At 46.1% G+C, this 15308-nt stretch overlaps 1 protein-coding gene across 1 annotated transcript in view; it reads left to right on the top strand.

The window, feature by feature from the left end:
• LOC130357429 (uroplakin-3b-like) overlaps positions 1-3246 on the top strand; it is a 28066-nt gene extending 24820 nt beyond the window's left edge. Inside the window, exon 7 of the mRNA XM_056560122.1 lies at positions 3180-3246. Within this exon, the coding sequence (XP_056416097.1) occupies positions 3180-3246 (67 nt within the window). The remainder of the gene's footprint in view (positions 1-3179) is intronic.
• Positions 3247-15308: the final 12062 nt, after the last annotated feature.

Here is a 15308-nt window from a genome sequence, read left to right as displayed (position 1 = left end):
TGTGCCAGGGTTAGCTGCTCCTTGGACACCAAGTAAGGGTGGCTCCATTTGGGACACTGTGTGTACTGTATAGGACCCTGAAGAAGGTCCTGTCCTCTACATAAACCATTGTTTCCCAACAAGGGTGCCTCCAGCTGTTGCAAAACTACAACTCCCAGCATGCCCGGACAGCCGTTGGCTGTCCAGGCATGCTGGGAGTTGTAGTTTTGCAACAACTGGAGGCCCCCTGGTTGGGAAACACTGAAATAGACAGTGATTACAGCTTCCAGCAGATCTTTCTTACTTCTATATGTAAGGATTTGCTTTATCTGTATTAGTTATCTACTTATTTTTGTTTAATCCTCACTTGTTTCCTATTTTTGGATGACATTTTGTCTTTGTCTTCAGAACCAATTACCAGGTTTCCATAGAGTTATGGTCTCAACATACAATGGTTTCAACATACAATGGTCGTCCTGGAACCGATTAATATTGTAACTTGAGGGACCACTGTATACTGTGCAACTTAATATTGCCACAATGCGGTAGGTGCCAAAAGTTGTATTGGGGTCTAACCTTGACTATTACAAGACATTCTTTCTAGAGGCTATCCCAGTGTCATAATGCTGCCACTTGACAATGTATATAATAAAATTGTTAAATGTTTTTATGAATCTGTGTCTTTATTTTTTTAATTTTTTTTTTTTTTTTTGTTGGGGGGGGGGGGGGGGGGGGGGGGGGCTATCTTACCTACTCTGATTTAAGTGATAAGAAAAGTTGATCCAGCACTTGGGTCTAGTCAGAACATAGAGTACAGGTGGAATGGACATTGGGGAGAAAATGAAAGAAAGAAGAGCACTATGGAGGGCACTCTGAATAAGATGAATAAACCTAAACCAGGGATCGGCAATCCCTGGCACACGTGATGCCCTTGGCAGGGTGCTTTTGAATGGCACACGAGGGTCCCGGACGGAGAGGGGACCCTTCTGGCACAGGCACTCGCTCACTACTAGGGAATCCAAGGCACTTGTCCCTAATCCCCCGGTAAGCGAGCGCCACTATCATCTACATAACCACACAGGTATACAGTTGAAAACTTCCTCTCATTGTATGCCAGAGGACCTTCGGCTTCACTGAGAGAAGAACGGCAACCCCTGACCTCTGCACGCAGTGCACTGTAAAGGGAGATGAACGCGGCCAGCCTGAGGCCTGCCAAATTAGGTGAGTTTTTTTAGTTTTTTTTTTTAAATCAACCTGGCATCAGGGAGGTAAGAGAAGGGGGTAGGGGAAGGGAGAGAGGGGGGTAGGGGCGTTGTGGAGGAGCACAGGCTACCAACCTAATAGGTAAACTACCTAATTACCTGCCTAGCTACTTCCCCACCTGGTACCTACCCTGATAACCTGCCTGGCTACTTCCCCACCTGGTACCTACCCTGATAACCTGCCTGGCTACTTCCCCACCTGGTACCTACCCAAATTACCTGCCTGGCTACTTCCCCACCTGGTACCTATCAGAATTACCTGCCTGGCTACTTCCCCACCTGGTACCTACCCAAATTACCTGCCTGGCTACTTCCCCACCTGGTACCTATCAGAATTACCTGCCTGGCTACTTCCCCACCTGGTACCTATCATTATTTCCTGCCTGGCTAATTCCCAACCTGGTACCTACCCAAATTACCTGCCTGGCTACTTCCAGACCTGGCACCTACCCTAATTACCTGCCTAATAGAAGTGTGGATAAAATCCAATTTAAAAAGGACTTCCCAGGAAGAATGTGATAGCAGCAGCTCACCGTATGAAAGCTTCTCAGGCATAATAGTAACAGGGTTTCACACACAGTTTAAAAGGACCTGGGGAACAACTTCAACAGGGTCAAAGGTCATAATACATGAATAAAACTTTACATAAAATGAGACAATGTAAAACAAAAATTACCATTAAAACCTATAGGTTAATATGACAGGCATGTAAGGATCATATAAATATTAAAATGTAATATTAGGGAGCGCTGATGTCACATTTGCAGGGCCCACTGTCTGCAGCTGGATGTGAATGAACTTGAAAGCGAGGCTGTGTAGATAAACAGTAGTAGAAGTGCAATCTTGATTACAATTTGCGCTGTCAGAGACCCAGGAGCGGGACTGTATAGTCAGAAGTCTGATTAGCCTAGGAACTATGAGAAGATCACTGATATTTTAGTATAGCAGTGACGGTAAGTGCCTGGGCAGTGTGTCTATTTTGCAGTGATGTTACAAAGTAACTGTATGGGCACACAGTTATATGTGTTTATAAGCGGGACTAGCGCAATGTGTTTGTGAGCGGGATCGGAGGGACATGCATGAAGGAGACCAGGATGACATGCATGGAACCGCCATATATCTATAGACAGGACCAGAATAAAAGCGCAATGTATAATATGTATATATAAAAGCGGGACCAGAGCATAAAGGCACAATGACAAAGACCTGCATAAAAGCGCAACAAATTTATAATTATATATAATGGACCAGAATAAATGGATAAAATCGCAATGTATATACATATATATATATATATATATATATATATATATATGATAAAATCGCAATATATATATATATATATATATATATATATATACGGTGTGTATATATATATATATATACATATATATATATATATATATATATATATGTGTGTATATATATATATATATATATATATATATATATATATATATGGCAGAACCGGAGTCAATGCATGAAAGTGGGACCAGAATGAGCATTACCAAACACAATATATAAATGTATAAATATATAAAACCGGGACTAGAATAATATGCATAAAAGCCAACATTTGGTAAATTATGGCCAGAACAACATGGTTATTTGCTGATGCTATTTTAATATGCATTGCCAATTGAAAGATGATGTCATAATACTTGTGCATTGTTGTTAATATATATAAAGAAGGGAACAAACTCATATAATGGTCTCAACTATTTAGTTGAGTTCCCTCAGGGAGATGGTGGACAGTTTGTACATCCAAATGACTTCCTTCTTTTTTAATATTTCAAATTGGTTTGATAACTCGCTGGTTATATGATCATTTGGCATGACGGAAATTGGATTTTCCCCGCCTGGATGTGAGATAGCGCAGTGCCTGGATACGCTATGAAGCATAAAATGATTCCTGATATTTTGCCTGTGTTTGTTCAGGCAGTTCCGCAGTGGTTGGATAGTCCGTCCAACATATTGTTTTCCACAAACGCAATCTAACAGATAAATGGCAAAAGAAGATTGTCAAGGGAGTCTGTATTTTGCCTTATATTTCTCTCCGGAGTTGTTGGAGCAGAACTCGGTAATCTCATTCTTAATTTCTTTACAACACAGACATCTTTTATGATTACATTTAAATGATCCAGGTGGTAGTGTGGAATTAGTTGCAGAGATCTTATGCTGCTTAATAATGCTTGGGGTAAGGATATTTTTGAGCGTTGGTACTAAATGTAACCATGTTCAGTAACTTCCCATTAAGTAAATCATTGTTTTGTAGGATGTGCCAGTTGTTGCTCAGGATTTTCTTAATTTTTGAGGCAGAATTGCAGTATGTGGTGACAAAATGTAATTTTTGTCTCTCGTTTGCATCCGTGTTCACAATTTCTATCTTGTTGGACTTTACGCATTCTTTTTGACTTTTCTCTCTTACTTTATTATATGCAACTCTTTGCCTGTTGTTTGAACAAGCCTGTTGTTTGAACATGTCATCATTCATGCAATTCTTCTGCACCCTTTTATATTGTCCATAAGGCACATCTTAAGCCACTGTTTAGAGTGAGCACTATGGTAATCGAGATAACTATTCACATCCACCTGCTTAAAATGGGTGGATGTGATGAAATCCTCTTTGTTGTGGGAAATGTTTAGGTCAAGAAAGTTTACTTGTTGTTCACTCATTTCCAGAGTGAACTTGATACCACATTGATTTTTATTCCCATTTTCAAGGAATCCCTCAATAGTTTCCTTTGATCCTTTCCACAAGAAAAAGAGGTCTTCAATGTATTGACAAAAAAGTATGATGTGTGTTGAGAAATTGAGGTTACTAGTGATATGCTCTTTTTCAAAGGCCCCATAAAAAGGTTGGCATATGATGGGGCCACTTTGGACCCCATCCCAGTCCCTTTCCGCTGGTGATGGATCTCACCATTAAAAAGAAAATAATTATTTTTCAAAATAAACCTCAGTCCCCTGAGTAAAAATTCTTTGTTTAGCTGTGTAAGTTCTGGGTCAGCTTCCAGAAACTCCTTAACACATTTTATCCCAATATCATGACTAATGTTAGTGTACAAGGACGTTACCTCACATGTAATGAGAAATAGACCCGGCTCCCATTTAATGGTCAATAATTTTTCTATTAGTTGGGTAGGGTCACGTAGGTAACTGGGTAACTGAACAACATAATCCTGAAGAAACAAATCAATATAATGAGATAGGTAACTGGTAAGACAATTTGTGTGGGAGATGATAGGATGGCCGGATGAGTTATTGATTGACCTGTGTTTTTTTGGAAGGAAATAAAAATATGGTCTGTTAGTGTGTTGGTACTGTAAGTACTTCTGTTAATTTTTATCCAGAAAATCTTCTTGTACTCCACCATTTATGATGCTGTTGTATTTTCTCAGCATATTCTTAAAGGGGTCCTCACTCTTTCTCTCATAGAAGACCTCGTCAGACAAAATGTTCCTAGCTTCATGCTCACAATACTCATGGTCCATAATGACTACTCCCCCTCCTTTGTCGGCTGTCCTTAAGACAATATTTTTGTTCTTTTTCAAACTTTGAAGGGCAAGCTTTTGTTTGTGTGTAAGGTTACTTTTCCTTTTTTTATTCTTACATTTATTCAAAATCTTGAAGTCCTCATAGACCAAGTCTTGGAAAACTTGAATATGTGCACCCTGCGCATGCACCGGATAGAAGGTTGATGCTAGTTTCACCGGCTGGTGTCCAAGGATTCTGGGGGAGCAGAACAGGCCGAGGCCCCCCCCCCCCCCAAAAGCGATTTAAGTCCAGAAAAAGCTGGAAGTTGTCGCCCTCATTAAAGGTACAAAAAGAGAGACCCTTTTCCAGTAAGGATATTTCATAAGGATTTAGTTTGTACTTTGAAATATTAAATATTTGTATCCGTTCTTTACTCTTTATTCCTTTAGTGATGTGTCCATGATTCATTCCTGTTGTGTGCATAGTAGCCTTATCTTTTCTTTTCTTTCCTCCTCTTCTCCCTCTACCTCTGTGATTTTCCTTTTGGCTCTGTTTGAAAAAACATCTCCGGAATTTTGGCGGTTTTCTTGGGGAGAGCCCCTAAAAAAGTCCCAGTGGGGCTGGAGATGGCCATTATTGTTGCAGGCCTTTCTGGAGAAAATAGAAATAGATACAAAGACGGGCACCACCTGACACCATATAGGTATGAACTGGGTGCAAACAGTTGCTAAAACATAATACAAAAGAACTGAAGAAAAAAGCTAGCAACCAAAAAGTTGCACACCATGAGTAAAAATATGTGAATGTACAAATAACTTTATTAATGACACATATTGACGCTACCAAAAAAGGAGAGCATACAAACAATTAAAAACATTTAAAAAACATATCATGCTGGCGGAGGAATGTAATCCCTCTACGCCCCCCACACACAAAGGGAAGCAAATAACCCCTGACAACAAATGAAGGCAGTCCCAAACCACAATACACAAAATAGATAATAGGATTTGGAAATATGGGTCACTGTAGCTAATAAATAATAATGTAATTCAGACTTGAAAATATCCACAATAACAAAGAATAAATACTCCCTATAAATAATGCCAATTCTAGACCAATGGTAAATAAAGTACAAGGGTGTAAATAAATATAGATATAAATACTAAGTAATACTAGTCTGTGTCTGTAAAACAGTTACCGCTCAGGAACCCAAATATATAGCTGTGAATGTCAGGACTGCCTACATCCCTGTGTGGATACTTTCAAGTCTGAATTACATTATTATTTATTAGCTACAGTGACCAATATTTACAAATCCTATTATCTATTTTGTGTATTGTGGTTTGGGACTGCCTTCATTTGTTGTCAGGGGTTATTTGCTTCCCTTTGTGTGTGGGGGGCGTAGAGGGATTGATTACATTCCTCTGCCAGCATGATATGTTTTTTAAATGTTTTTAATTGTTTGTATGCTCTCCTTTTTTGGTAGCGTCAATATGTTTCATTAATAAAGTAATTTTTTACATTCACATATTTTTACTCATGGTGTGCAACTTTTTGGTTGCTAGCTTTTTTCTTCAGTTCTTTTGTTTCTGGAGAAAATGGCATAGCACTCACTGACGAAGAGATGTTCCCAGAGGGTCCCTCAAACGGGTCTTGTGGTGATTCCGCATTTGTAATGAACGAGTGGTATCGGAGGACTGAAAGCTTTTTAAATATGAGGCTAAACATCCCTCATTGTTGGTGTTATCCACAGTTAAAACCTCTGCTGTTACAGTGGATGCTAAATTTGTAATGTCTGGAGGTGTGATGGCCTCATAGATTGATAATTCAAAGTCAATCAGCTTGGTCAGGGTATTTATCACCTGTAGCTCGTCCTTATTCTGTGTTTGGAAGGGAGACATGGATGCACTTTTATTGAATCTCTCATTAAACTTTTTATATTTATGTGACAGGCTCTGACTGGCCTGTAGAACTTGGTGTATTGGTCCCTTTTGTTCCTGTGGGTGATCTTAAGGATTTGATTGGTGTTTCCAGTTTTGTTGGTAAATCCTTTTTGTTCTCCTTTACATTTGATCCATCCAATATATTTTTTTGGTGTACTTTTTCCTGTATTTTTTTCCAGATTTGTGTTTCTGGCTAACCATTGGTTTATACTTTGTGTTAATGTTTACCACTATTGTTACCATGGTAGTTGTTATTACTCCGGGTCTGATGCTGATCCTGATTGTCCTCATTCCCATTGGTTCTTATTTTCTGGTTGTTCCATGCCATGGGTTACCTGACAGGTAATCCAAACGGTCCCTAGTTAATTTAGATGCTTTCTTTTCAATAAGGTCTTTCTCAATTTTTCTCAGACGGTTATTGATATTATTATTAATTTTGTGATACTCTGAGTAGGATTTATATTTACTTAATTGTTCTAAAACATCACTGATCTTTTCATTTAAATTGTTACATGTTTTTCACATACAAACATTAAAATATTAAAAGTGCATGAGTCAATTAAATCATACCACCCTTTAGTGTTTGCACTGTCATTTTTAAAAGTGGACCCAAAGGATATCCTGAGATCTCTGGGTGTGATGTTCTCTTTCAGGTAGATATTCATGAACCTGATATCCACCTGATGTTGCAGTTCATCCCTTAGGTTATCCTCAAGTGTTTTAAACAAATCAGTCATAATTCTTAAATTGTCCTCACCAATAGCCAAATGATCATCACTGTTATTTGTAGTACCTTGTGACGTCAGAGGGGTATCGGCTGTGAGTTTGGTGATTAGTTTGTCCCACTGTGATAGACAGTTATAATAGTATTCCATACTTCCTCAAATCAGAACCCACATTCGATGCAGCAACCTTTTGAATCTGAGATCCCTCCGATACTGGTTGTACCGGAACAACTATATAAATAATGAAGAGAAAACAAAGGTGCGCTCCTAGTGCAGGTGGTTAAGATGGTGGTAAAGTGTACAATTGAGATTGGAGGCTTACCAGATGATGTTGTGCTCAGGGCACAACACCTCAGCAGGCATGTAGAATCGCTTTTGTGATGGGGGTCAGCAGCCACAGTGTCCTTTCCAGATGGCTCAAGGTCAGCTGGATAATGGCAAATAGACGTGTGGATAAAATCCAATGTAAAAAGTACTTCCCAAACGGCGCTTCTCCTCCCAGGAAGAATTTGATAGCAGCAGCTCACAGTATAAAAGCTGAGGATTTATTGATGCAACAAAAAGTCTGATTCTGGATTTTATCCACACGTCTATTTGCCATTATCCAGCTGACCTTGAGCTATCTGGAAAGGACACAGTGGCTGCGTAACCCCATCACAACAGCGATTCTACATGCCTGCTGAGGTGTTGCGCCCTGAGCAAAACTTCATCTGGTAAGCCTCCAATCTCAATTGTGCACTTTACCGCCATCTTAACCGCCTGCACTAGGAGCGCACCTTTTCTCTTCACTTATTTATCGAATTACCTGCCTGGCTATGTACCCACCTGGTACCAACCTAATTACCTGCCTGGCTACTTCCTTTCCTGGCTAACTACCCAATTACCTTCCTGGCTACTTCCCTTCCTGTCTACCTACCGTTATTACCTGATTGGCTACTTCCCTTCCTGGATAACCACCCAATTACCTGCCTGGCTACTTCCCTACCTGGTTACCTAACTTATTACCTACCTAGCTACCTACTCACCTACTTAGCTTTCTGCCTACCAACTTACCAACCTATATAGCTACCTACCTACTTAGCTGCCTACCTACGGAGCTACCTACCTACTTAGCTACCTACTTGGCTACCTATGTATCTGCATACCTAGCTACCTACCTACCTAGCTACTTGGCTACCTACCTAACTAGCTTCCTACTTTTCTGGATACCTACCTATTTGTCTACCTACCAACATACTTACCTAGCGGAGGAGGGGAGGGGATTGCTCTACCTATCTAAGGATGTATTTACCTATTGGGGGGGCTACCTACCTGAGGACATACCTGTGGTGGGACTACCTAATAAGGAACTAACTGCTGTGGGATATACCTACCTAACAGGGTAGAGGGGGGCACTGGAAAAATGCAAAGACTAAGATGTTTGTCCTGCAGATGCTGAAGTGATCGTGACTAGGGGATAGGCTATGTCGCTGTGACCCCATTGAACCCCTTCTCAAAAATACTCATACTCCAAGTTGGTAGAAAAAGACCACAGCAGCCCACTTTATTAAATAAAATTTTTTAACCATATAAATAACCGTAATAACATTTATAATAATTAGGTAAACATTACCCATAACTTAACAGTGCAAGAAAAACAGTGCAATGAAAACAATCCTAGAACCACTATCCCAGCGGGAGAGGGACTTGAAGGCAGACTAATCTTCAGTCTCCTACTTTACCCTTGGCCGTATCTCACCTGACCCCAGGGCACCTCTTTCGGAGACCATTTCCCTTGGGGACTGCCCCCGCAGGAATTTCCCAGCACCGGCTGGGTACCACCCCAGCTTCACCATCCGAATCTCTCCAACTCTTCTCCAGATGTCTCCTAATGCCTCCAAGTCCCCCTCCAGCCCCTGCCACAACGCGCGCGAGTGACACCTTACTCACGACCGGCCGTCCACAAGGCCACAGAACGCTCCACCGCCTCCCGGATAGACAAGGCCCACAGATCAGTCCCAACATCATCAGACGTCATAAAATCCCTCGACGGCACCTCCAGTTCCTTGTGGCGCACAACGAAGGCCCCATTCCGAGCAACGAAGTGTCCAACCTCCCGATTGACCTTGGCCCGGGCCCGATTAATCCTTCCGACGGACCTGGCATGACGCCAGTCCAGCCACGCCACTATGTCCGACCACGCCAACAAGATCCCCAGGTACAAGGACCACAAACGGAGCAGATCCAATTTAATGTCGCGCATGAGGGACCTAGACGCCCACACTCCCAGGTCATTACCCCCCGCGTGCAAGACTAATACATCAGGGGCCCTATCCACCCCCACATTAGGCTGCACAAAAGGCAGGTCCCCCGCCCACAACATCCCCCTTTACTCAACCACCAAACCAGAGCCAAACCCCGGGCCAACCCCAGCTGTCTCCCGGTAGGACGAACCTCAGCCCATGCAGCACCCCTCCTGAAGTATGAGTGCCCCACGATCCAGACCAGACACGGTTCGGGCCATGTAAAACACAAAACAATAGAAAATGAAACCCCACCCTATCAAGATCTACCCAGCATCAAACACTGCAAACCCTCAGAGTAGCTGAGGCCGTACATACAATCGAAAACGCTCCGACTCCCATCCGTTTAATCGCCTCCGGTTCTAGCCCCCAATGCACCGCCTCAGTAGCGGCCCCAATTCTAAACAAATGAGAACTAAAATCCCCCGGGGACCTACCCAACAACCCCAAACAGCGGCAAAAACCTGCGTAAACTGATACCTGGACAAAAAATCGCCATTCTCATGAATCAATAGGGACCCTCCCCCAAATGGGCGAAGCACCATGAAGTCCCTGAAACACCCCACCGGACACATCAAGGACCCACCCACGGCAGCCAAACGCACAACAAAACCCCTGCTTAATTGATCTGTCTTGGAACGCCTAATGCGGCACTCCAAGGCGGACCCCTCCAACCTCACATCAGACACCAATAAACCCCCCGCCACTTGTCTACTGGGAGCAACCAATTCTGAGACCCTAAAAGCCCCAAAAAATGCTAATGTAAAGGCCAATTTAAACAACGCCACCTCGAACACTGAAAAACACACCCGATCCAAAACCCCACCCAACACCAACAACAAGGAAAAAGACACAGGCCGCCTGGAGTCCCTAACCACTGCACCTCTCCGAAAACCCTTAGCAGCCTGCTGCACCAAAAAGGACTTGGTCGCATCCCCCAAACCTCGGACCTTGAACCAAAATGCAAGGGCCGCCAACCGGCGCCCCAGCCCGGAGGGAGACACCCCATCCCCAAACAACCTACCTACGTAGAATAAAACAAGCACCTCCCAGTCACCAGAGCCCCATTCCCCACCTACCTGCAACAGCAGGGTCTCTCATTCCCCCCAACAGCGACTATAGCCTGCCCACATGGAATCACTCACGGACCGCTGAACCAAGGCCAGCGCCGCCCTCAAACCACGCTCCACATCTGATCCGGGCAAGGGATGCCCCGATCCTCCGCCTCTCGGAATCGCTCCCACTGGAAACGAGAAAGAGAGTCAGCGATATTATTAAGAACCCCAGGCACATGCAACGCAACAAACTGTGCATTCAGCCTCAAACCCTGCAACACCAACTGTCGCAACAACCTCAGCACCGGCAGGGAATTCGCCGTCTGCGTGTTCACCGCCTGCACTACTCCCAGATTGTCGCACCGAAAACACACTTTCCGATTCCGCAGGCGGTCGCCCCAAATTTCGACCGCCACCAGAATGGGAAATAACTCCAGCAACGCCAAATTAAGCACCAAACCAGACCTAACCCAAGCCTCCGGCCACTCACCCACACATCACTGACCCTGGCAATAGGCCCCAAACCCATGACCACCCGACAATTTGATGTCCCAATTGGACACCTGCAGTTCCATAATCAACGACCTACCATTGTACATCCCCAAAAACTCCTGCCACATCCCCAAATCCGCACGCAGATCGTCCGTCAGGCGCACAAAGTGCCTCGGCTGACGCACCCCAGCCGTAGCCGCCGCCAGCCGAGGGCAGAAGACCTGCCCCATCGGCATAATCCGACAGGCAAAGTTAAGGCGGCCTAACAACGACTGCAGGTTGCGAAACTGTATCATGCGCACCCGACACGCCGCCCCGACCGCTAACCTCAATTCCCCCAGTTTTTGCTCCGCAAGCCGACATTCCATGGCAACCGTGTCAATGACGATACCAAGGAACTTCAGCTCAGTAGCGGGCCCCTCCTTTTCCCCAATAACGCTAGCTAGGATGGCGAAGGCCTGCAACCCATTCATTAAAGTACGAGGGATGAGGCGGTACCGCCACCTCTCCTCCTCCTCCTTCTTTGACTCGTCCGGCTTAACCCGGTCCAAGTTAAATTTTTCCAAAGGGAGCAGGGCGAAAATCTCCATGTATTCCCCTTCCAAATGCGCTCCCTGACCTCCTGTTTCAAATGAGCCCCCAGCGGGCCCTCGAAACACACATACATCTCACCCCTGGCGGCATCCGCCAGGCGCACCTCGTCCCCCCCTTTTGCCTGAGCCACCTACGCCACCACAATCGCAGGAGCGACTGCCTCAGACACCCCGCCCGTCCAACAACACCCTCACATCCCGCATTAAAGACTGCAAGCCCCCTGGCCCGCAGCCCCACCTCCCACGGCGACAGCAGGTGTCACCACCACACTGCGCACCGCAGGCCGGCGGCCGGGTGGACCAGGTCTCTCATCAGCAGCAGGATCCTCCACATCTGCCAAGGCACAGGAGGGGTGCCCCCCATCCTCGTCAGCTCCCGACAACTCAGAACCGGAGTCCATAGCAGCAGCAGCCACAGGGGCGGGGCCTCCTCCATGCCCCCCCCCCCCCGCAGATCAGGAACATCCTCACTGCCTGATCCAGAAGACGGCCGCCGTCCCATTCCATTCCCAGGGGACGCGGCGCAGGAAGCTGCAGCAGACTTCTTCCCAGACACCCCACCGGCCTGACCCCGCTCAGCCAGACAGGCCGCGGGTGACACGCTCCTCCTCCTCTGCGCCCGCCGAGCCCCGCCGGCACGCGCCATTACAGTTCTCCGTCTGCTCCGCCCACTGGTCCTCACAACCGCTGGTTCACCCGACGCCTCCGCCACCCGCTGCCGCCCAGGGAGATTCCTCCCAGCCCCTCCACCACTCGACTCCGCCACAGAGCGGGGGGAGGAAGCCCGAGGGTCCCTGTCGGGGCTCACATGGTGGGAGCGCGACCGCGGGATCACGTCGGGGCTCAGCCTCTCTGGCGCACGGGACCTGCGTGCGCTGGAGCATGCCAGACACGGCTCACCTGACGGCCCCGCGACTCCAGGGGGCCCCAGCAGATGTTCCTCCAGCCAGCTGGGTCCCCTGGCAAGCGCCACCTCCCAAACCCGACGCAGAAGATCTTCCAGGGAGCGACCCATGTTGGCAGCAGAAGCAGGTACGTGCAGCAACTTCCTAGCCCTGCTCTGCACTGACTAACTGCTTCCTGCCTACGTGACTTCCTTCCCCTAAGCCACCCCCCTTTAACCCCTAGCTAACCTTTCTTTGCTCTAACCTCCCCCTGTCATGGGCCCCTCCTCTCCCATGCTGTCCGATCCAGGGCTTCTGTTTTGGCTGGAAGAAATCCTCAAGGTTGTCTGAGCCAGAGTAGAAAAGGAAAGAAGATGGCGTTGAACAGAAAAGACATGAATTGGGAGTCACTTAATGTAACAATATGTATATTACTGTGCAAGACAACTGGGGTCCAATTCTGGGGTCTGTATTATGCTGGAGTCTGATTCTGGGGTCTACATTATGGTGGAGTCTGATTCTGGGGTCTGTATTATGATGGTGTCTGATTCTGGGGTCTGTATTATGGTGGGTGGTGATTCTGGGGTCTGTATTATGGTGGTGTCTGATTCTGGGGTCTGCATTATGGAGGAGTCAGATTTTAGGGTCTGCATTATGGAGGAGTCAGATTTTAGGGTCTGGACTATGGTGGAGTCACATTCTGGTGTCTGCATTATGGTGAGGTCTGATTCTGGGGTCCGTATTATGGTGGGGTCTGATTCTGGGGTAAGTATTTTGGTGGGGTCTGATTCTGGGGTCTGTATTGTGGAGGAATCTGAATCTGGGGTCTGTATTATTGTAGAGTCTGATTCTGGGGTCTGTATTATGGTGGGGTCTGATTCTGGTGTCTGTTTTATGGTGGGTGGTGATTCTGTGGTCTGTATCATGATGGGGTCTGATTCTGGGGTCTGTATTATGGTGGGGACTGATTCTGCAGCCTGTATTATTGTGGGGTCTGATTCTGGGATCTGTATTAAAATGATTATCCGAGCTGAACAAAAACTTTAATAACTGATGTGGGTGATCCCCTCCCTTTGTATTGTCCTTATTGTAAGGTCCTTACAGCAAGGACAATATATAGGGATAATTCTGAAAAATACCACTCTGTGACAAGCCACACCCCTACAAGCCCCACCCATAATAAACCACACCCACAATAAGTCACACACAAAAATGTTGGGCACAGTACTACCAAAAGGTTGCCTATGACCTAAACTGTATCGTTTTTTGTTTTTTTGCCGAGGCACATGCTCTCTATCACCCAAAGTGCAAACGTGTCACACTAAAAAAAAGTGCACAGAGGATGCGGTCTATCACAAAGCCCTTCTCCAACAGGAGAGAGGCCTCCAAACAAACCTACCCTTCACCTCCGGGCAAAAAGGCACCAACAAGGGTCCTGGTTCGATGTGCCTTTTCGCTGAAGCTAACAAAGGAACACAATTGCTCCTGGTGTCAACCTAGGCGTTAAAAGGGTACTCCGCTGAAAACATCTTATCACCTATCCAATGGATAGGGGCTAAGATGTTACATCGCGGGGTTCTTGCCACTGGGGACCCCAGTGATCTCCACTCCGGCACCCCTGTCATTCGGTGCACAGAGTAAACACCGCTCTGTGCCTGATGAATGGCGATGCCATCTGCCACGCCCCCTCCATTCATGACTATGGGAGGAGGCGTGATGGCTATGTCATAGACATGAATGGAGGGGGCATGGCGTGATGTCTCGAAAGCGGAAGCTGCAAGCTTCCATGTTCCAGATGCCACTGCTGCCGGCCTGGAGATCGCAGGGATCCCCAGCAGCAGGAACCCTGCAATCTAACATCTTATCCCCTATCCTTTAGATAGGAGATAAGATCTTTTCAGAGGAGTACCCCTTTAACCAAGGTGTTAGCCAAGGAGCCATATACTGATGGCATCTCAGCCGAAGCCAAGATGCCCAGGGGTTGCAGGGGGGTGAGGAACCTGATGGTCACACATACCTCCCCTAGACCACCAGGAGGGACACCCAGAAGGGCTCCCACACCCTGACAAATCCTATGAGCACACACAAACATGCATAGTGGCACAGTGACAAAAAAAAGTAAAATAAGTGAATGAGTGTAGTTATACTGCCTAGACATCCGGCCGGATCTAGAAAAATGTATCCGATCCAAGCCAGAAGGCCGGGAATCAAGAGTGCCAAAAGTGCAGAGGTGGGTGCCAGTGCGTCCATTCAGTGAGCCAAATCTCCCAGTGAGTTTAGGCACCTCAGGGTCACCACTCCCCGAGGCACAAAAAGTACCTTGGCTATACACCCCCCCCCCCTCCCCCGGCCCAAACTAGACCTGGAGAAAACAGATCACATCAGGGCAGCCGTTGAGCAGGTTATGTGGCTCCAGCCCCGGTAATGCCCCGGTACACCTGCTTCTCTATGCACCCATCCATCCTTACCAGTGGACTGCCTGATAAGAACAGATACTAGACTTGATCTCAGACAACAGGCTGAAAAGTAAAAGTAAATGCGCAACAAGTGGAGTGACACAGGGTTAAGACCTTTCAGTGGCTGGAACTAAAGATGAGCTGAAAAGCTGCATCCAAG

The sequence above is a fragment of the Hyla sarda genome, chromosome 2 (genome assembly GCF_029499605.1).
Source record: "Hyla sarda isolate aHylSar1 chromosome 2, aHylSar1.hap1, whole genome shotgun sequence".
Classification (NCBI taxonomy): domain Eukaryota; kingdom Metazoa; phylum Chordata; class Amphibia; order Anura; family Hylidae; genus Hyla; species Hyla sarda.
This window is presented reverse-complemented; position numbering and strand designations above follow the sequence as displayed.